At 35.2% G+C, this 23,510-nt stretch overlaps 1 protein-coding gene across 1 annotated transcript in view; it reads right to left on the bottom strand.

Moving 5' to 3' along the window:
* The window catches only part of LOC136848145 (uncharacterized), a 307,270-nt gene that overhangs the window by 105,041 nt on the left and 178,719 nt on the right, over positions 1–23,510 (bottom strand). Inside the window, exon 2 of the mRNA XM_067120423.1 lies at positions 13,275–15,054. Coding sequence (XP_066976524.1) covers positions 13,275–15,011 — 1,737 coding nt within the window. The 5' untranslated portion in view covers positions 15,012–15,054. The remainder of the gene's footprint in view (positions 1–13,274; positions 15,055–23,510) is intronic.

The raw sequence follows: 23,510 nt of genomic DNA, 5'->3' as shown, positions 1-23,510 counted from the left end.
TTTTTTTAATGAATATGTATTTGTTCCTCAATTAAGTTAAACAGGCCCATAAAAACGCCGAAACCATACACTTTATTTCTATTATTAAACGTCTGTAACCTCGATGACGGGTAAGTGTATAGTATAATAAGTGACAGGTGTATTCGTTCGGCATACACAGGTGTGGCAAAGCGTGTATTTCTAAGCCATATACAGGTGTAGTGTTGTTGGTAATACGTAGAAGGCGTTTGTTTTGTGACCACTTTCAGCCACAAAACAACCCCCGTCTCTACATGCCACCAATGAAAGTACCACACCTAAATATGACGTACAAATACACTTGTCACTCACCTACCAAGTCTTCACATTCACCAGTGATCAGGTTTACAGGAGTTTCTTAACAGAAATATAATTTCTTTTTCGTGTAAATTTTGTGTTCATGGTCCTTTTTAACTTCACAGATGTCTGTTACAGTAACAGACTACTTGTTTCTAAATATTTTGTTCCTGAATATTTTGTTCCTAAACATTAAGAAGTTGCTTAATGGAAATTTTTTTTCGTGTAAATTGTGTTTTTATGGCACTTTTTAATTTCATAGATCACTGTTACAGGAAAAGACTACTTGTCCCTAAATGGTTCAGAGATTTGGCTAAGATGTAATAAATACCAATGATTTTTGTATTGCTTTATCCTATTTGACTTAAGCATCTGTTGGACGACTTCGTCAAAATAAGATATAATCCTGCACAGGATATAATTTACACATTTAGAATTCTTTCAAACAAGGACTTGGAACACGTAAATTCATGCAAAAACAAATTATGATATAAATAACTTATTTTTATCGCTTGTCACTCACCTACCAAGTCCATTCACCAGTGATCAGGTTTACAGGAGTTTTAACAGAAATATAATTTCTTTTTTCGTGTAAATTTTGTGTTCATGGTCCTTTTAACTTCACAGATGTCTGTTACAGTAACAGACTACTTGTTTCTAAATATTTTGTTCCTGAATATTTTGTTCCTAAACATTAAGAAGTTGCTTAATGGAAATTTTTTTCGTGTAAATTGTGTTTTTATGGCACTTTTTAATTTCATAGATCACTGTTACAGGAAAAGACTACTTGTCCCTAAATGGTTCAGAGATTTGGCTAAGATGTAATAAATACCAATGATTTTTGTATTGCTGTATCCTATTTGACTTAAGCATCTGTTGGACGACTTCGTCAAAATAAGATATAATCCTGCACAGGATATAATTTACACATTTAGAATTCTTTCAAACAAGGACTTGGAACACGTAAATTCATGCAAAAACAAATTATGATATAAATAACTTATTTTTATCGCCATATTATTAATTTCTGTTTGGGAACGGTTAATTTCTAGTCAGAATGTTACATGTTAGAACACTAAATGAAATAATTCATCAGCTTCTGCAAGAGGCGGTGCTCGTCAACTATCGCCATCTAATCTGTCCGAAAATTCCTTTTAATCATAATTTCTGCCTTTCTCTTATAATTTTAATAGTATGTATTAGCCATCTCTCTCTCTCTCTCTCTCTCTCTCTCTCTCTCTCTCTCTCTCTCTCTCAGAAAAAGAAGACAGTCAAAACACAGAATAAACCTTTAAAGCTATTTGGACTTTAGATGAAAAAAGAACTCTCTATGGAACTGTTACCTTCGACCCTATTGAGTTAGTCATTGGATTCTGGGAATTTTTCAGTGACTATTTATAGAATCTGATGACGCATGAGACAATGGCACAATTAAAACGAAAAATGTTTGAGAATATCATTCGCAAATTGCTACTGTCAAATTTGGAAAACATTTCTTGCATTAGTCAAAGGATGCCGGGAGTTTTGAAGTTGCTTCATATGAGTCGGATGACACATGAGAAAATTGCACTATTTAGTAGGAAAATATTTATGAGAATATCATTCAGATGTTGCTATCAGTCAAAGAGCTAAACCTACATATAAACTGAATATGGATCATTTATTCAGCCCTAAACCTACATTCGTTAATGACATCCCGTTCGTTAATACTTTTTCGTTTCATTCTTTAGCAATCTTAGCAATATACATGTGCTTCTTCGTGAGTATCTTTCTTTAATACGCAGATCCTTCTTGAACTGAACTGAATATAGAATTTAGGCCAAAGGCCAAGCACTGGGACCAATGAGGTCATTCAGCGCTGAAACGGAAACTGACAGGAAAAGTTTGAAAGGTGTAACAGGAGGAAAACCTCGCAGTTGCAGTATGAATCAGTTGTTAGGAGAGGGTGGAAAGTAAGATGGAAGACAGAGAATACGAAAGGAGGTACAGTAAAAGGAACGAAAGGGGTTGCAGCTAGAGGCCGACGGGACGCTGCAAAGAGCTTAAGTAATGCCTACAGTGCACCGCATGAAGTGCACTGACGGCACTAACCCCCCATGGGGAACAGATCCTTCTTGAATCTAATTTTCCAAAGAGAAGAGTAGAAGAGAGATACGAAGTCGCTTTCAAATTTCTAACAATTATCAAACGAAACAACACCCTGCTCAATCACAATTACTTAACACGTCTTCATAAACAATTCTGTAAGTGCAAAAAATCAAACAATGCTTTGTCAACTATCACTTATCTGTCAAAAATGATAGCCTCTGTTCTGCCAAAAGAAGAACTTTTTCTGACAAAGGCTCTTTGTCAGAGACAAGACTTTCATGACACAAGATATGTCTTATGAATGGAACAATAAGCTATTTCTAAAATCTAATTCCTCGGTGAAATAAGAGAATTAAAAAAAGTAAAAAAACAGCTCGAGCTTCTTTTAAAAATGGAGGCCCTCTGTAGTACACAATCAGGGTCTTACTCATAGGTTTAATGAACGCAATGAAAAAATAAAGATTGGAATTACTCTCCTGTAAAACGAAGTCTCTCTTAAAAAAAAAAAAAAAAAAAAAAAAAAAAACCAGGAAGCTTCAGACAGAAAATGGAAAGCATTTTTCACGGAACTGAAGGGTTAATGAGGAAGACCTTGATGTCATCAAGGAAAAGGAAAAGGAAAAGGCTTTATTGGGAAACTGAAAAACACCGTTAACAAGAAATATAAAAAAAAAAAAAAAAATGACGGGTTGTTTTACTTCTTGAAAAGGGTGACTTATCGTCACTGATAAGAAATTACAAAGGCATTCAAGTGAATCAGAAAGTAATAATTCTATGGAAGAACGCTGCTATATTGCTTACGGGGAACCAGAATACACCACATAAAACACGGCATCCAAAAAGATAGAATAGAATATAGAATTTAGACCAAAGGCCGAGCGCTGAGACCTATGAGGTCATTCACCGCTCAAATGGAAATTGAGTAAAAAAGTTTGAAAGGTGTAACAGGAGGAAAACCTGGCAGTTGCGCTATGAATCAACTGTTAGGAGAAGGTGGCAAGTAAGACGGAAGAAAGAGAAAATGAACGGAGGTCGAGTAAAAGGAGTGAAAGGGGTTGCAACTACGGGCAGAAGGGACACTCCTAAGAACCTTAAGCAACGTCTACAGTGCACCGCGTGAGGTGCACTGACAGCACTAGCCCCCTTGCGGGGGACATCCAAAAAGGGAAAATTTTCTTGATTAGCCTGGAGACTTTCCCTGTGTCTGGGAGAAGGATTCCTTCACAATTTCGAAGGTCCTCTGCCAAAAAGATGACTCGAGGGACGCAAAAAACGAAAGCCTCTGCCAGATATTGAAGCCTTATCCCAAAAAGAAGAAGAAAAAAAAAGTCGGGAGACTGCTTCTCATATTTATGATTTTTCCATCTAATATAGAAGACCAGCTGTTATTAGGAATAGATGGCTTCCTTGCAATACGTATACAGACGATTTGTATTCTAAACTGAAAGTTTCTTAATGGCAATCATTACGCAACTTTTGATTTAGAACTTGGCAATGAAGATGTGAATAGCAAAAACAACGCCAGAGAGAGAGAGAGAGAGAGAGAGAGAGAGAGAGAGAGAGAGAGAGAGAGAGAGATCTTTCCATCATGTGAACTCCACAACAGTTATTTTTTTCTCTTCCAATTTCGCATTTCCACTTACGCGTCCACTTCCTCATCTCTTAATACCGAGCATAAATCTATGCCACTCAACCTCAGGGGACCAAGAACAAATTTAAAATAGAAAAGCAAAAAGGAAAAAATTATCCGCGGAATGAATCTCCAACGATCTATTATTCCCATTTTCGAAGCTTCCCATCAAAAAGAAGCAAATCCGGCAAGCGGCATCTTCCAGGAAGGTGCCTTTTCCGGCCCCCAGTGTGCTTTCTCTCTCTCTCTCTCTCTCTCTCTCTCTCTCTCTCTCTCTCTCTCTCCACACAGACTTTTCTAAAGATTCTTGCGCTGTTCTCTTGCTTCCCACAAACGTTCCCAGCTTCGCACTAATGTTTACATTTGCATCCGTAATGCCAGGTCGACTACTCTTCCAACGTCGACTTTCAGCGGGCGTTTAGTGTTTAGGTGCTACTGTTTGCATTGGTGCGTACTACTTGGGCAAAAGTCTAATATATATATATATATATATATATATATATATATATATATATATATATATATATATATATATATATATATATATATATATATATATATATATATATATATATATATATATATACATATATATACACACATGAGTAAATGTTAGTGAATTATTGCACTCAGTAACATAAAACTATTCCATGTGGTTTAAATTAAATTCAAATGCAAGTAATAGATTGTTTACTTCATGCAAATGTTAAAAATCTGAAGACATCGGAGCCAAGGAAATGCATATATATATATATATATATATATGTGTGTGTGTGTGTGTGTGTGTGTGTGTGTTTGTGTGTGTGTGTGTGTACGCGCGCGCGTGTGTGCATGCGGTCGCACGCCAGCACCTGTGTGGGCAAGACTTCAAGATGATCATAATCCTCATCAATAGTATATCATTACATTTCCTTGACTTCCATGTTTTCAGACCGCTAACATTTGCATGAAAAGAACAAGCCATTACAATAAATTGAATCTAAACATCTCGCGAAATGGTTTTACATTAATAACTGCCATGAACCACTTGAGATTTACTTACGTTCTTTTGAAAATCATCGTATGCATGAAATCTGACGAATACGTTCAATTAACCAAATCATGACCCGATGCTTACATTGCTTAAGAACTAAAGAGGATATACGCATTGCCTGTAACTCAATGTACCCGTTACTTGTAAATTAATGTACCCATCAGAGTCCCGGCGTAAAAATAATTAGAAATGACTAAAATTAATTAATGCACCCAGCACGTAAGACTGGAACTGCTCAGTGTGGGAAATGAATCATACCATTTCCTGAAAAGAACGTTTTCAGAATTTGAATGAAATGAACCCTTTACTTGAAATTGAGACTGTTTAAGGCGCGAAGTAAATTTTTTTACCGAGTGAAAATAAATAAGATTACAGAAAACGAAAGTTTTTAAAGTGTGTTGACAAATCTAACTCCTTTGCTGTGATGTTACCGACTAAACTTCCCAAAATGTTCTTTCTTCTTTTGGAAATTGAATACGAAACTAATATCCAGTTTAGAAGATACTTTCGAATTCATTAATTCAATCATCAGTGGAAGTCGTTTACAAAAATATTAGGATGTTAATGGTTTATTATTTCCGTTCTATTTCAGCAGACCTGGTGATTATAAATAACATATACATACATACATACATACACACACACACACACACACACACACACACACACACATATATATATATATATATATATATATATATATATATATATATATATATATATATATATATATATATATATATATATATATATATATATATATATATACATATATATGAAATTTTTCTTGAGTCATACCCTATCTTAAGATTGCATGAAATTAGTTACAGTGGTTTCATCCATTTTATTGCCGTAACTTCCAGGATTTTATCTCTCTCTCTCTTCCAGCTTCTTACTCTCATTTCTTGAAACACACTCCCCCTCTTCTTTCTCTCCTTTCTTTTTATTTCTTAATCCCCCCCTTCACCCTCTCTCTACTTAACACATACGCACATGCAAACGAGAACCCACGTAAATGCTAAAAAAACTGTCTTCATTTTACTCCATCTTTATTCTACTCCACACAATCTAATATTCAAGCGGGTAAGACTCGAACCTTCACCGCGCCAAGCACGATCTTTGATCCATTCGCTGGTGTCCCGAAACGTTACTTTAAAATAAGGAAACGGGACCGAAGGGGGAAGTCACTTCGACGTTCCCGATATGAATCACACTCTCCTTTGCTTTTTGACGTGCGTATATCTTTGCGGGTGCTTAATTTCTTCCTTGATTTTCCAGTCCACAGATATATACGTGTATGTGTATATATGTATGTTTGTATTTGTGTGTATATATATACAATATATATTATATAGATATGTATGGATGTATGTATGTATGTATGTATATATAATATATATATTATATATATTTGTATATATATACATATATATATGTATGTATGTAATATATGATATCCAGACACACACACACATATATATATGTATGTATGTATTTATGTATATATATATACATAATATATATACATATATATATATATATATATATATATATATATATATATATATATATATAAATATATATAACAAAATACGTTTTTCAAGTATATTCTGACTCAGTTTCTTCAGCGAAATTTATTAACTTCTCCTTTGTTCGGATGCATACGAGCATGCAAGCATTAATGGCGTACTTAAATGCATTCTAATGTAATTGCGCTCGCATGCTGTTAATCGCTAATTAACTTAATGCTTTCATATTTATATGTGCATAATTTCCGTTAACTTCTCCCTAACCCGCAATACATATGTGTGCATAAATTGCCAATTTATTTCAACTGAATTCTGTATTTATCTTTCATTTTATTTCAACGCTTGCATAGGCGCATAAGTATATGAACACTGCTAATTCATCTAAGTACAAAGCAAATGAGTTCATTTGCTTTCAACCTATCAACATCGAATTTACTCGGTAACATGCGTAGATGCATATATCACCAATCACATTTACATTCATTCAGACACATATTATTCGCGTTAGCTTACTACTGTTAGAATATCAATATGTACACACACACACACACACATATATATATATATATATATATATATATATATATATATATATATATATATATATATATATATATATATATATATATATATATATATATTTTTTTTTTTTTTTTTGTTACAAATGTATTCAAAAGGTATTCCAACGCAGTATATCCATACATAACAAAAAGTCTTATATGCTTCTTCAAATGCACGTGTCTAAGCCTAACTTAATTTATATGAATCCATCACTAATATACCTAAATCAAAAACAAACTTACATGTCTCACATTACCGATACACTTAAATTGTATTCAAACACGTGTTTTTAAAAATTCTCTCCACATAAGTGAAACTATTCCCAAAAATCTAAACTGTATACAAACGCTTGTGTTGAAAATAAAGTAGTAGATTTTTACTTGTTACAATGTATATTAAAAATATACCTAAATTACAGGCAAATGCGTGTTTAGAATAACGTCACAAAACAATCTGACAGTGCGTAATACAGTATAAAATTAATCATGTTACTGAATGGAGAGAGAGAGAGAGAGAGAGAGAGAGAGAGAGAGAGAGAGAGAGAGAGAGAGAGAGAGAGAGAGAGAGAGAGGAAGCTTTCCCAATAAATCCCCTTATACTAGAAATATACGAAATATATGTGCAAAAATTGATGATCAACATACCGCATCGTACAACCCATCGTAACAGAAGAGAGAGAGAGAGAGAGAGAGAGAGAGAGAGAGAGAGAGAGAGAGAGAGAGAGAGAGAGAGAGAGAGAGCTTTCCACATAAATCCCCTCATACTAGAAACATGTGCAATAATTGATGATCGGGGCACAAACTAATTAAACATATCGCATCGTACAACACATCGTAACAGAAAATAAACAGAGAGAGAGAGAGAGAGAGAGAGAGAGAGAGAGAGAGAGAGAGAGAGAGAGAGAGAGAGAGGAAGCTTTCCCCATAAATCCCCTCATACTAGAAATATGTGCAATAATTGATGATCGGGGCGCAAACTAATTAAACATATCGCATCGTACAACACATCGTAACAGAAAATAAAGAGAGAGAGAGAGAGAGAGAGAGAGAGAGAGAGAGAGAGAGAGAGAGAGAGAGAGAGAGAGAGAGTCGTATACACCTTAATATTTATAAGGTTTACAAATTTTTAAAAAATGCAATCTGGCGATTATTGTAGTCCACAGCATATTAAGTCTTCCAGCCACTTATTACGCAAAATATTCATTGTAGAGACTCACCCGCCTATTTCTGGGTAGGCCCCACGGGTAGGTATGGTAAAAGGGGGGCACGGATACCCTGGTAGCCTCCATAAGGGGCAAAACCAGTCTAAGGCCCCCCTACCTCACCATAATAAAAGAGGGGTCAGTTTTGTATTCACCCCTTCCCAACGAAGCGCCATCGTACCACAGCCTCCGATCTCCTCGCCTTCTTCTGTGATCATATTTAACACATTCGACTCTTTATCTTATCAACTGTACGAAATGAAAAAGTCCAGCGACTTTATTTGGCCGAGATTTGACCTCCACTATTTTCCCGTGTCCCGTCAACGATCCGCAGGACCATCATGGTTCTAGAAATGTTGTCATCTGAACGAAGCACAAAAAACAAGACCGAGTGAATTCTAGGAAACTGTTCGTGTGCACAACTCGCGATGTTCAGTAGCGAACAGCTGATTGCGAGTAACCTAACGGCCAGGTAACGTCACCACATGCAGGTACACGGCAGCCAGGTAGGCGTATATACCCATCAACTCTCTGGCGGGTACTGGCGGGCAGGTGCTACAGGTGCCGCCGCGTCACGACCGTCGCCATGGTAACGCCGCGAGATGCCAGATCTCTCCGAGCAGCCCAAAACGCCCACACACTGCAGATTAATTTGCAAAGCAATCCCACCTCAGCCAATGATATCTGAGTCTTAGGGCCACGACACTGATAAAAAAAGGATCCTACGGATGTATTGAAAACAGGCACCTTTTCTTCGGAAGAATCTCTTCCCTCCTCTCACGCATAATTCAACCATTGATTGGGGAGGTGAGAGCGTGACGTCACAAGACCAAAGCCCTACACCTCAGGCAGCCTGTAACAGTTTCGCTCTCCTGAACAAATAATTGGGAATTGACGAGTGGGGGTCACACATGCCTGGGGAAAGACACTCTCTTGGTGCCAGGTATATACAGAGAGAGAGAGAGAGAGAGAGAGAGAGAGAGAGAGAGAGAGAGAGAGAAGGGGGGTGGGGGTAAGGGCCTCAAATGATGAATAGGAAATTGACCAATCTTCGATTTGGTTCAGTCTGGTTCATTCTCCAGACTATGCGAGTATACGATATGCCAATATCTTTGAATCATCTATTACTCCGAATTTCGGAGGATTTAAAATAATAATAATAATAATAATAATAATAATAATAATAATAATAATAATAATAATAATAATAATAATAATAATAATAATAATAATTATTATTATTATTATTATTATTAAAAGTAAGTAGTAGCAGTAGTAAATGCTGATGTTGCAATAATCATATCAGTAGCAACATTTCCGATTATTCTTCGAAAATTTTCAGGAACTATATGGCACATTATATTACTTATACTGCCACGGATTGAAAAAAAAAAGGGTGCAACGAGCTAACAACATAAACCTTCACACACAATCGTATCAAGTTTTACCATTACCCAAACATCTCAAACTCAAGTAAGTGCACGAAATAAATTGGTCAATTCCTTCAACAGCTATCAATACTACAGACTGATAAAGGCTTGGAAAACTCGCCAAGTTATATTGGACTGGAAAGTCTCAGTGGAAAGTCTTACTGGGCTTCATCGTTTAGGTGGTGACAGGCCAGCTACCTTCTCGAAATAAATTGGTCAATTCCTGGAACAGTCATCAACGCTGAAAACTGATAAAGGCTTGGAAAACTCGGCAAGTTTCTCGTCATAATGTGGTTCGGATTCCACAATAAGCTGTAGGTCCCGTTGCTAGGTAACCAGTTGGTTCTTAGCCACGTAAAATAAATCTAATCCTTCGGGCCAGCCCTAGGAGAGCTGTTAATCAGCTCAGTGGTCTGGTTAAACTAAGGTATACTTGACTTATATGAGACCAGAAAGTCTTGAGGGAAAGTCTTAATGGGCTTCATCGCTCAAGTGATGACAGACCAGCCACCTTCTCGAAATACTGTTCAAGGTATATAATCTCACGTTTCGGAAGTGATTGGTGGGGAAGATTAATCCTCTCACATTTTGGAAGTGATTGGTAGGGAAGATTAATCTATCTGGATGGCCCAAAAATGAGTGTCCTTTTCTCCTGTATGCCTCGTAGCAGACGCAATTTAGGATTCACTTGCGTATGAACACAACGCCAGTATAGGTATTTCTTATGATTTCAAATACTTTCTAATGTAATATTATTCACAAATTCTTTAAAATATATAACAGGTTCATTTCTTTGTTTGCATTCGGAACGTTTACATCTAGAATGAAAAATGCAAATTTGCGTATAATGTTTCATTTTCCATCTCAGTGAAAAAATGATGATATTATTATTATTATTATTATTATTATTATTATTATTATTATTATTATTATTATTATTATTATTATTATTGATGATGATGATGATACTACTGCTGCCGCCGTTGTTGTTATAACAATAATAGCGTAAGTCATCTTTGAATTCTATCAGGAAGATATTTTCCTATAAAAATAAAAATAAATATTTTCAATCATTTGAATTCTATTTCTAGATATTGTGTTGCTTTGAAAAACTGGCACTGTATGAATACGAACATTAACACATGGCATAAAAATGTATACCTACCCAAACATCAATAAAAACTCCAGTACTTCGTACAAAGATTTACACCTCGGAATACAAGGAAGAGCATAAAAAAAACTTGAGAAATACCAAGATGATAGACCTTGTATTAAGAGAATCACCACCATCTCTCTCTCTCTCTCTCTCTCTCTCTCTCTCTCTCTCTCTCTCTCTCTCTCTCTCTCTTTGTGCAAATGCGTAAATCGCATGATAAACAGTTCCATCTTAAACTCTCTCTCCGTAAATGCGTACACTTCATGATTAATCTCTCTCTCTCTCTCTCTCTCTCTCTCTCTCTCTCTCTCTCTCTCTCTCTCTCTTTGTGCAAATGCGTGAATCTCATGATAAACAGTTTCATCTTAAACTCTCTCTCTGTAAATGCGTACACTTCATGACTAATTCTATCTCTCTCTCTCTCTCTCTCTGTATGTATGTAAATGCGTACATCTCATGATCAACTCGTACATCTCTCTCTCTCCTTCAGTGTGTGTGTGTGTGTGTGTGGGTGTGTGTGTGTTTGTGTGTAAATACGTAGTCTACATCTCATGATTAACTCGTATATATTTCTGTATCCCTCTACATACATGCATACATCCCACGATTGCCACATCCAACTCTCTCTCTCTCTCTCTCTCTCTCTCTCTCTCTCTCTCTCTCTCTCTCTCTCTCTCTCTCTCAGTTCCCAGGCTCTCTCTCCATATTCCTCTCCATACTTTAAATGGAATGTTCTTTCCCCCCTTCTGTATGGGACACAGTCAACTGGATCCAACAATAAATCTCTTTCCACTTCATACTGTAGCTCCGAAAGCTCCTATTTTGGTCCCGCGTTAACCACAAGAGGGCTTCCGTAAGCCCGTAATTCCAGCAATTCTTTCCCCTGGTGTTCCCTATTGTCGTATCAACTAACCTTTGTGCACGTTTCCTGTTTTGACGTTAAATTTATTTTCGTTCTAATCGTTTTTTTTCGGCAATCAAAAATAACTTTTGTCCTGTGTCATGTTTTATATTAGACTGTATTTTTTGACCTGTTTTCGTCTGAGCTTGGACAACGCGTATTTAGTATATTTTCAGATTTTAAATTGTCTATTTTTATCTAATGGTTTGATATTTTAAATTTATACGGCTTCTTCCATCGCGTTCATGATTATGAAATTGTTCGGGTTTTTCACTAATTTCCCTTCTTTTTTCGATATCAAACTGCTCTACCTAACGGTATAATATTTGCTTCCGTGAGAGGGAACCGTATTTCCGCAAGGTCGACTCCGTCAAGTCAAATTACCTTAACTTGGCTGTTAAACTCTACTAAGGCTCAACGTCTGACCTAATTTCAGTTATGACGCCCATGATATATATGTGTACATATATATATATATATATATATATATATATATATATATATATATATATATATATATATATATATACTGTATATATGCATATACATTATATATAAATATATGTGTATATATATATATATATATATATATATATATATATATATATATATATATATATATATATATATATATATATATATATATATATCCCAGAGGATGACCCCAGAATGTTAAGTATTTTCTAATGCTACTTCTGTCAGGTCTGCCTCTATCCTACATAAGAAGTGCCTGCCTTGATTTTCACGCTGATTACGTATCAAGCGTTATATATATATATATATATATATATATATATATATATATATATATATATATATATATATATGTATATATATAATACATATATATGTTTATCTGCCAAACGTTCTTCCAGATTTTTAAATTCGTATGAAATTCCCCCATTTTTCATCCAAATAATCTTATCATTCGATATTTCGAATCTATTGCTACTGAATATTTATAAAACGGGAATTATGATCATTACAGCAGCCCTAATGGTAGTTATAAGTATCTTCCATCTCACTGGAACTTTCGCATCAAATAGAAAATAAATAAATAAAAGATCAGTCTTCAAACTGATTTCCTCCTCATATTTTATACCTGGAAAGATCTAGGAGAGTCTCCCTTCACTGTTGGACAATTCATAGAAAACTGTGATTTTCAAACAGAAAATGGTGAAATTTCTGGGTAACTTAAGCAAATTTGATCACATTTCTCGGTAAATGTTAATTCCTTTGCAATTGTCGCTTCATGGTTGTTGCGGTAATGAATGTAAAGGGGATATAAATTCATATGTGAAATTGTTATACGAATGTTTTCATAACACGATGGACAAAAAACATATGTTAAACATCATTCCCACTACCAAATTGCAAGGGCTTACCCACCACCAATAACGTAACACTCATCACCATCATTATCCCCTTACCTTAAGACTGTCTTTCGTTCTTCGACGTTCATCCCGATCAAGACTCCTGTAGGAGTGACTATACGAAGGCTGATGGGTAGGTTGAGGAAGTCCTGAGATTGGAGGAGGTGCTCTGTCCGGAAGAGATAGCTCTGGAAGAGCAAGCTCGGGGGTCACAAACCGGGGATACCCTGAATCCCTCGGGGAAAACACGGGTGAATATACTTTGGAGCTGTCATTTTTCTCTGGCGAAGGGATGATGGCATCTACGAAGAGACTCCGCCCACCGACCATGTGGGAGTGGTGAGTCTGGTAAATTGGTTGGTGTCCGCTTAAAACACTAGAAGGAGGGGGTGACAGGGATGGAGTATCCCACTCTGGTGTAGGTGGTATAGGCCTCTGAGGATCTTCACGAGACATTTCCCTGAATACCAGCCTTGGGGCACGACCAACATATTCATCTAAAACAACACCTGCAGGAGGAATACCCCCGAGAGTCCTTACAGGAGACAGGTAATCCTCCAAGAGGTAGAAAGTCCTAGGTCTTCTGGCCCTTGGCCTTCCTCTCCTCCAAAGCTCTTCATCCCAGCCATCCCTTTCAATATTGCTATAGATTCGGTGACCCCCGAGTGTTAAACTATTTACAGCATTTTTGAGGTTTTTCTGTCTATTGGAAAAGGAACTAACATTATTTGGTGTGAATTTTTGGGGGTCAATAGTTTCAGGCTGGACCACTAATTCCGAGATTCCCCTGTTATTGGAGTGGTCTGCCCGACCAAGACTAGCACCGTTGAGCCATCGACGCCCTTTGGCCAGCAGGGTACTGGTACCATTATTCTCCTTGCTGGAGTGCCTTGACCGTCGAGGAAGGGTTTCACTGTGCGCTGCACGCCGGGTAGTGGGAGGCAATATGGAAAAAGGTGGAGGTGAACCTATTTCAAAAGGTATAGGATCTCCTGGGGCCCGATGAGATGTTAAAAGATCAGGCTGAGAGGCACCAAGATCCCCTTTTCTTTGTACACGACTAGCATCCAGCCCATCATCACGACTCCTGGCTCGACGAAGAGAACCATCAAATCCGCGCCATTTGTCTGGCCTTAGGCGCCAGAGAAGGGAGTTCTTTTTCACTACTGGCCTCCTGTTGGTGTCCACTTCTTCCACCTTTTGCTGTTGTATGTGCTGATGCTGTAGGGATGAGGAAGGCTGGGTGTCGGCTCCTCCTGCTGTCGACAGAGGGGTGGAAGTACGCATATCTTCCGGTCGCCATGTTTCATCAAGTTGATAATTACGATGGTTGTAGTCACTAATCCTCTTATGCTCTAATTTACTACCTCTGTTGAGTGTTCCAGGATAGAACTGGGCAGTTCCCGGCACATCCCACTGGCCCCAAGAGCCATTAAGTCGATTCCACGTTCCATATGTCAAGGCTGCTTTAGAATCAGTCAAGGCAGTGTCCCTCGACGAGGTCCTCCTCAGGGCGTAGTACTCAAGAAACCCGTAGTCGCCCCCTTCAGCATCAACAACATCTTCCACACTGCGAACTCGCCATTCTCTTCCTCCAGTTCTCGTGAGCGTGGAGAAGGGGTTCTTCATGCCCCTTCTCAGGGTCACGTCACCATTGGGTAATGACGTAAGGCCCTTGGTAAGTCCAAGTTTGGCACCGTTCACATCCAGAGGAAGGACGACGTCAACCGGCCCCTTGTGGTGGTGTTTGTGATTGGCCACATGCCCGCCAGATAACCAGGTCTTGAGTGTCATGCTGGGGGCATACCACTACCGCCCCAACGCCTACTACTGCGCCCTGAAGGTAGGGAAGAAAACAAAAGAAAACTAAGCAACATAATAAAACTAAAGCATACAGGAAACTAAACAAAAAACAAATTATAATCTAAATTACTTTAGATGTTCAGTAGCAGTGGCATACAATTTTTAAGGTGCTACAAAAATAAATGAGAACTTAAAGAATCATAAGGATAGTACTGCTATTTACATGAATGAAAATACTCACAAATCAAAATGCAATTCTTTTAAAAGATTACCTTAAAATAATAAACAAGCAAAAAACTAGGATAATCTTGGCTCTTGGTGCACTAAAATAAATATGTAAAGTATATATACCACAAACAAAAACAATAAGTTATATTACATCTAGGGATAGTAAATATAACAAATAAAAAAAATAATAAACTGTGAATAGTATAAATCTATAAAGCATACAATAATAGAAGAAAGCAAAGGGAGAAAGGATTAGCAAAAAGAAGTAAAAGTGTGGCAAGGTGTTCAAGGGAATAAGAAGCTTGATATAAACTTCTCGACTCCTCCAACTAACAGAGACCTGTTCCCGGGTCATCAGACTTAGCCCTCGTAGGGGGTTAGTGCAATCAGTGCACCTCACGCAGTGCACTGTAGGCATTACTTAAGGTTCTTTGCAGCGTCCCTTCGGCCCCTATCTGCAGCCCCTTTCATTCCTTTTACTGTTCCTCCATTCATATTCTCTTTTTTCCATCTTCCTTTCCGCCCTCTCCTATCAATCCTTTCGTAGTGCAACTGCGAGGTTTATCCTCCTGTTACACCTGACAAACCTCCTTTGCTCTTAATTTTCATTTCACCGCTGAATGACCTCATAGGTTCCAGCGCTTGGCCTTTGGCCTAAATCATATGATCCAATCTAATCCAATCAGACTTAGCTGGCACTACAAGAGTTCTCCTGTCATTCGTAATAATTCTTGAATATCCGAATAACCACGACAGTTTAACCCACAACAAAAATTTACTTCAACTACTTAAACCATTACGATAGCGTAAACCAATGTTAAGTTATAAGTTACTTAATCTATTTAATATATCTTACATTTTTTCATTGCTTATAAGAGGATACACATCCGTAAAAAATATTGCTATAAATGATCCCGCCGAATAGGAACAATGAGCTGATCTTTCCGTGATCCTCAAAATCCTTTGGAATTTTCTTTGCGAAATAAAGGACATATTTTTCATTGGATGTTGGCGCTTTTCTGTTCGGTAACTGAGTATGTGTGTATGTATGTACAGTATGTATGTATGTATGTGTGTGCGGATAAAGTCATTGTCACCTATGTCCAGCTCAAAAAGGCGTAAGTTTAAATCCTGATCAAGTATATCAGTTATTCCCAAGATATAATGAACTCGATATTAACTGAATATATGTGCTGTATGTTTACGTTAGTGTATGTTTACGTTAGTGCATGTGTATATATATTATATATATATATATATATATATATATATATATATATATATATATATATATATATATATATATATATATATATATATATATATATATATTAATATATATACGAACGCACAAACTCACAGTACTGTAACCGGAGAATAAAAACAAGCAGAGACGAAGGCACGCGGGCGGTAACGGCCTCGCTGACAGCCGCTGTCTGGGTTACCGCAAGTCAGCTATGATCAGATTATAAGCAATTACAACAGTTCCAGATACTGGACTCCTTCTGCTGCTTTCCCTCGACAACAGCTGATGCTCTCAAAACTTCACCGCAATGAATTATTAACATAAAGCTGCAGTGATGTGTTCGTATTTGTTGCACAATCAATTGCCCGTTATATAAACACAAATATGAACAATTAACCATAAATAATTATATATATATATATATATATATATATATATATATATATATATATATATATATATATATATATATATATATACTATATATATATATATATGTGTGTGTTTCTACAATTATTTCTGCTTTCTTATTCCATTTTCGTTGCATTCTGTTTAGTCGAGAATACACAAAGTATATTTTTTAACTATATCATCATCAGCGTCACTGTCATTATTCCAATGATCTAATTCTTATGTTAAAAAAATGTACGAACGGCAAGCTCCTGCAGAAAAGAAAAAGTCAACCACGATTTATAGCAAACCATCAAACAAAAGCTGACGGATAAAAACTGAGAAGGTTGAAAGAATGAAAAATCAACATGAGGATTCTCAGACCCAAAACTGCTGTTATGGAATGTTCAGAATTCTAAGCAAATTGCTCAGAACCCGGTAAACGCAACCAGAGTGAAATGGGGTGACCCAACATCGTTATCTTTCTGTCTATCTGGATTAAGCCATGGCAAGGGCTCTTTCATCTTCAGCAGCCCGTAATCCAGCCATCGCCAAAAGCTGCCCAAATTACTTCGATTAAACTGTTTGAAGCACTTTTGAAAGAAGTCAGTGCCTCCTACTGTCTATCGACATAAAGTGGAGGGTCGATAAAACAACAAAATCAACACACGCTTACACAAACCCTTGTACACACAAACACTTGTACACACACAAAATCTGGAGATGTTAATGCCTCTCGGATCACTGTTTGAAGCACTTTTGAAAGAAGTCAGTGCCCTCTACTGTCTATCGACATAAAGTGAAGGGCCCATAAAACAACAAAATCAACACACACTTACACAAACTCGTACACACACTTGTACAAAACAAACACTTGTACACACACAAAATCTGGAGATACTGATGCATCTCGAATCACTGGTGAATATGGCAAGGAAGCGAATGGTATATACAATTAGGGAATGACGACTCTTGCTTGTTGATCTTTTGAGGAAATAAGTCACACAAATATCGAAACTTGTCTAACACAACGACTTGCACTTGACAAACTCTGTTTTCGCATTGCTATCAAATCTACTCAAATGCTCAACCGTTACTGAATACGAATATACAAAATTCATCATTCCGGATCAGGTCTGTTGGTATTAAAGAGTAAACATCTGAATTTAGTTTATTTCTTTTTAAAACAAATGCAAGAGAACAAAAAGAATATCTAGTACAAGAGCTGCAATGACAACATAAACAACACCATCAGCAAGAACAGCAATGACATTAACTGTCATTATATTAAAGATAACAATGATGATGATGAAGTAAAATAATAATAATAATAATAATAATAATAATAATAATAATAATAATAATAATAATAATAATAATAATAATAATAATAATAATAATAATGTTGTCGTTGTTGGTGTCAATCAGTGCTGACATTATTATTATTATTATTATTATTATTATTATTATTAGTAATACCGCCATTCAATATTCCTACCTGGTAAGGTTCATTGTATATCCAAACATTCATCTAATCAAGGGAGACTGAAGGATCTAATTTGGTTTGTCAGCTATTTTTCTCCGCAAGAACAAATATAATGACTTTAATGGCTAATTATAGAACGCAGTTCCACTTTAAACCTGTACCTACGAACGGTTTGCATTTTTTTTTTTTAATTTTCCGTTAATTATTTGTTTACATCCTTGATAACTGCCCGCTGATTGGCTGATTCTTGTCTGATTTTATTATCATATATTTTTATTACCATACGTTTGTCTTTAAACTCTTACATATAAACTATCTGCCCTCTTTTCATTCAGTTGCCTGCTGATTATGTGTTCCTTTATTCGCTAATCATGAAGTTTTTATACTTATCTATTAATATATAGTAATTGGTTTTGAAATTAGAATATATTTCTTCTTTAAACTGGTACGCAAAAACTGCCCTCTTGCCTCTGGATTATACGGTATACGTATTATATTAGAAATTCATTTCTCGCTATAATGTGGTTCGGATTCCACAATAAGCTGTAGGTCCCGTTGCTAAGTAACCAATTGGTTCTCAGCCACGTAAAATAAGTCTAATCCTTCGGGCCAGCCCTCTCTAGGAGAGCTGTTAATCAGCTCAGTGGTCTGGTAAAACTAAGGTATACTTAACTTATGCACATGTGCATTTTGTACCTTTTAGTTAGATATTTATTACTATAGATCAATGTGTTTTCAATTGGTTTCCTATTTAGAAAACAGTTCCACTTTTAACAAGTACCTACTAACAATTTACCGTCTTTTTGTGTTTACTTGTTATTGATGAACATGTTTAATTGTTAATTTTTTATTTATCAGTATATATTTATTTGTTACCCCTTAACATAGCTACTATTTCATTTATCTCTGCTGAGTGATAATTTCTTTAAATCGACTGGGAACTGCCTGGGCTGTTTCTTTATTGATAACTTGTCACAACTGAGCAAAATTATTTGGTCTCCCGTGGCTCACTGTGACTCACGACTTTCTCTACACTTTCAATCCTCTCTCTTTGCAGTATGGTGAAATTCTATAGCTCATGTATATTAAATCCTCAATTGGTCGTTTAAAAATCATTTGAAATCTAGATCTCTTTTACATTTTTATCAAGCGTTTTATTTCTCACAAACGTTTAAAACTGCAATAAACAATAAATTAGTTCTCATGTAACTTAATTTTTAACGGAATTTTTTTTTTTTTTTTTTTTTGCACAAACGTACAGTTTTCAACGGAAACCCTACTTGTTAATGGATTAATTTGTAACTTAATACTTAGCCTTGAATGGACTTTGTTAGAAAAATGTTGATTCCAACAATACAAAATGAAATAGATCTTAAAATACAAAATGTTTGTAACTATTACTGCTCCAAGCTTCTATGAGTTGGTGGAACCTATGTGTGTGTGTGTGTGTGTGTGTGTGTGTGTGTGTGTGTGTGTGTTTAAAAATCAAAATATTTGTAACTACTACTGCATGAGTTGGTGAAACCTGTGTGTGTGTCTGTGTGTGTACCACCATTTTCAATTACCTGTTACCTATATTTAAAAAAATGCCTTAGCTATATATTAATAAATATGAAAAGAATATTTTTCAACACCCGCATTTATCATCGGGTACTTCTCCATTAGCATCACAAGCACTGCAAGGCCTTCTTGTAACGCCAGTATATGACAAAAATCAATTGATGAAACATATAAGTAAGGCGTGTTCAAAAATATAAAATCGGATTATAATGTAGATGATGACTACCAACAGTTCATCTCGGCTGAACAATATTAAAAATATGAAGAATGCTGTCTATTCTTCATGGAAATACGGATATTTATATGGCGTTTTAATCTGATAAGCGCTTCTTAGTAAAGTATATAAATCATCAGTAGGCGGAAGGAATCTGTAGGATTATTCTCCGTTCATTAACAAGCTGTAGGTTTAAATTCCTCTATCCTATGAATGCTACAATAGCCAAACACGAAGTTATGTCATGTTTAAATCTATAGCAATTTATATAATGTTGTAAAACCCTTTCAAAACACGCCAATGGCAACAAACGGTCCCAACTTCCCACTATACCTGCGTGACGTAAGAGATGCATAGCATGTTTCACATAGTTTCTGTTTCTGTCAAGCATATTATTATTCACGGTTCATTACAAGGATTCTGCAAGTGTTGTCTGTCAGCCTCCAGAATGATTCGCTTTATTAACTATTTCTGAATATTTTCGACTCTATCTGTTCGTGTGATATTTCGTCTATTTTTTTTTTTTGTCATATTAGCATACATGACAACACAGGAATGTGCGCGTGTTTGTTTATGTATGTGGGTGTACAAGCAAAGAGAAAGAAAGATTTATACTTATTTAAATCTACATGCAAAGGCTCATGAACGGACCCGCACACGCACACACCTTCGCACACACACACACACCCACACAAACATATATACATAACATATATATATATATATATATATATATATATATATATATATATATATATATATATATACATATATATACAGTATATATATATATATATATATATATATATATATATATATATATATATATATATATATATATATATATATATATATATATATATATATATATATATATATATATATATATATATATATATACATACATAATATACTATGTTACAGTATTTAAAAAGCCACATTACAGTGAAACAATGCCAGAAAACTGCGACTTCTAACCTCCATAAATACCAACACCTGTGGGAAACTCGCCCGTGGCTTTTCACAATGTTATTAAACCGAGAGGGAAGATTTGGAAGATCTATTCTTTGCCCTTGCTGAATATTTCCCTGCCTGGCTCACCCTCATTTGAATAACTCCAGCATTCGTAATAAATTCCGTCAGACTCAGAAAACGCGAGGAAGGCAAGAAATGAAAACGGAAAGAGAAATAAACGAACAGCAGGAGGTAATTGTTTCTCTTCACCATTTTTATCTTCCGTTTCTTTCTTTCATTTTTTATTCGTACTTACCATGTATTGTTTCCTCTTTCCCTTTTTTCTTGTTTTTCTTTCTTTCTTTTCGTTTTTTTTCTTTTTTTTTCCTTACACTTACCTCGTCCTGCTGATTTTTATCTTGATTTTTGTGTCTTATGTTCTCACCTGAAAAAGAAGAAAAAAGATATATGAATATCTGTCTAAAGAAAAGTGTTAAAATGAATTTAGATGTTCTTACTTGGAAAAGGAATAAAAGTTGGTTTTTAGACAAAGGTGTCTTGGCATAAAGAAAATAATAACACTTTGAAAACGACATCCATTCATGTGTAACTCTCTCTCTCTCTTTTTTGTATATATATATATATATATATATATATATATATATATATATATATATATATATATATATATATATATGTGAGAGTGTGTGTCTATGTATATACATATATATATATATATATATATATATATATATATATATATATATATATATATATATATATATATATATATATAGATATAGAGAGAGAGAGAGAGAGAGAGAGAGAGAGAGAGAGAGAGAGAGAGAGAGAGTTACACATGAAAAATGTCGTTTTCAAAGCATTATTATTTTCTTGATAATAGTATTATAGTAATATTTTTTCATGCCAATATACAAATCTGGTTTGACGTTATTCAATCTCCTTCTCCACCCGCCCTCTCTCCTTCCATCAGAAAATGCAGTCATCATTTACATACTCAGTTCGTAATCATACAATTATCAGCGTATTACTTTCATAAGCGTCTTCTTTGTATCATTTGCATTTCCTTTATTTTCCCTTCCCTGTCTCCCCTTGTATTTAATGGTCTCGGATCACAGTCATTATTTTCCCCCTTCTTCAAGGTCAGTGCTTGTTCTTATTAATATCTGATTTATTAAACAAAAAAAAGCTAGCAAGTTCAGTCTCGAGGTCGTCAAATAGCGTAGTTTTTCTCATGCTATGACTGAGATTATTTATCATCCTCACTTGTAGCAATAGCTATTAAAATTATGCATATCACGATACTATATAAAAATCCTTCTCTCTCTCTCTATCTCTCTCTCTCTCTCTCTCTCTCTCTCTCTCTCTCTCTCTCTCTCTCTCTCTCTCTCTCTCTCTCTCTATATATATATATATATATATATATATATATATATATATATATATATATATATATATATATATATATATACACACACGTTATTTGCATTGATTTCTACATTTCTCTTTGCAATTCCTGTTTTTCAATCGGTATCAGGAGTTCACTGAAATCTCTGGTTAAGCTTATCATTAATTATCTGTATTAACTGTGATAAACATGTGCAATATACATTTCTAAATCATTTCTCTCGCGATAACGTCATTCGTGTATCCTTTTTCAAGCCAGGTTTTTAAATTTTGTAGTGTAACTATTACATCTATTATTATAGTTTTTGGTATTATTTTTATGAACCAAAAGTGAACAAACAATCATACGGAATTGGACGTAAATTACTATTATTATTATTATTATCATTATTATTATTATTATTATTATTATTATTATTATTATTATTATTATTATAAGTCACATTTACTTGGAAAGTAAGCCATCAGCGAAAAAACGTTAAATGCTTGAACTGAGATTATTGTTTTTTTATACCAATGCTTCCTTGATTTTTTTTTTTTTGGTAACTAAAATATTGTGTAGATGTTGTCCTTCTTCACTTATTTTTTCTTTTTTTTTTAGTTCTTTCTATCTTCCTTACATAATGACTAACTTCCTGGGGTCCAATAAGTTGCAATCACCGGAAGAGGTGATCGTTAGCAGACTCTCTCTCTCTCTCTCTCTCTCTCTCTCTCTCTCTCTCTCTCTGTGGTTGTTAAGTAATGGCCAGTATGTATGTAATTATTAATGAAAAATATGAGACTGAATTACTGCTCACTGGAGAAGGCGAGGTCATTAGGAAAAGATAATTACTAATTAGAGATTGTGACATACATCAAGTTATATCTTCATTTGTAACTGAAACTGTACACGTTTGTATGCTTGACATTATATATATATATATATATATATATATATATATATATATATATATATATATATATATATATATATATACATATATA

The sequence above is a fragment of the Macrobrachium rosenbergii genome, chromosome 18 (assembly GCF_040412425.1).
Source record: "Macrobrachium rosenbergii isolate ZJJX-2024 chromosome 18, ASM4041242v1, whole genome shotgun sequence".
NCBI classification, from domain to species: Eukaryota; Metazoa; Arthropoda; class Malacostraca; order Decapoda; family Palaemonidae; genus Macrobrachium; species Macrobrachium rosenbergii.
This window is presented reverse-complemented; position numbering and strand designations above follow the sequence as displayed.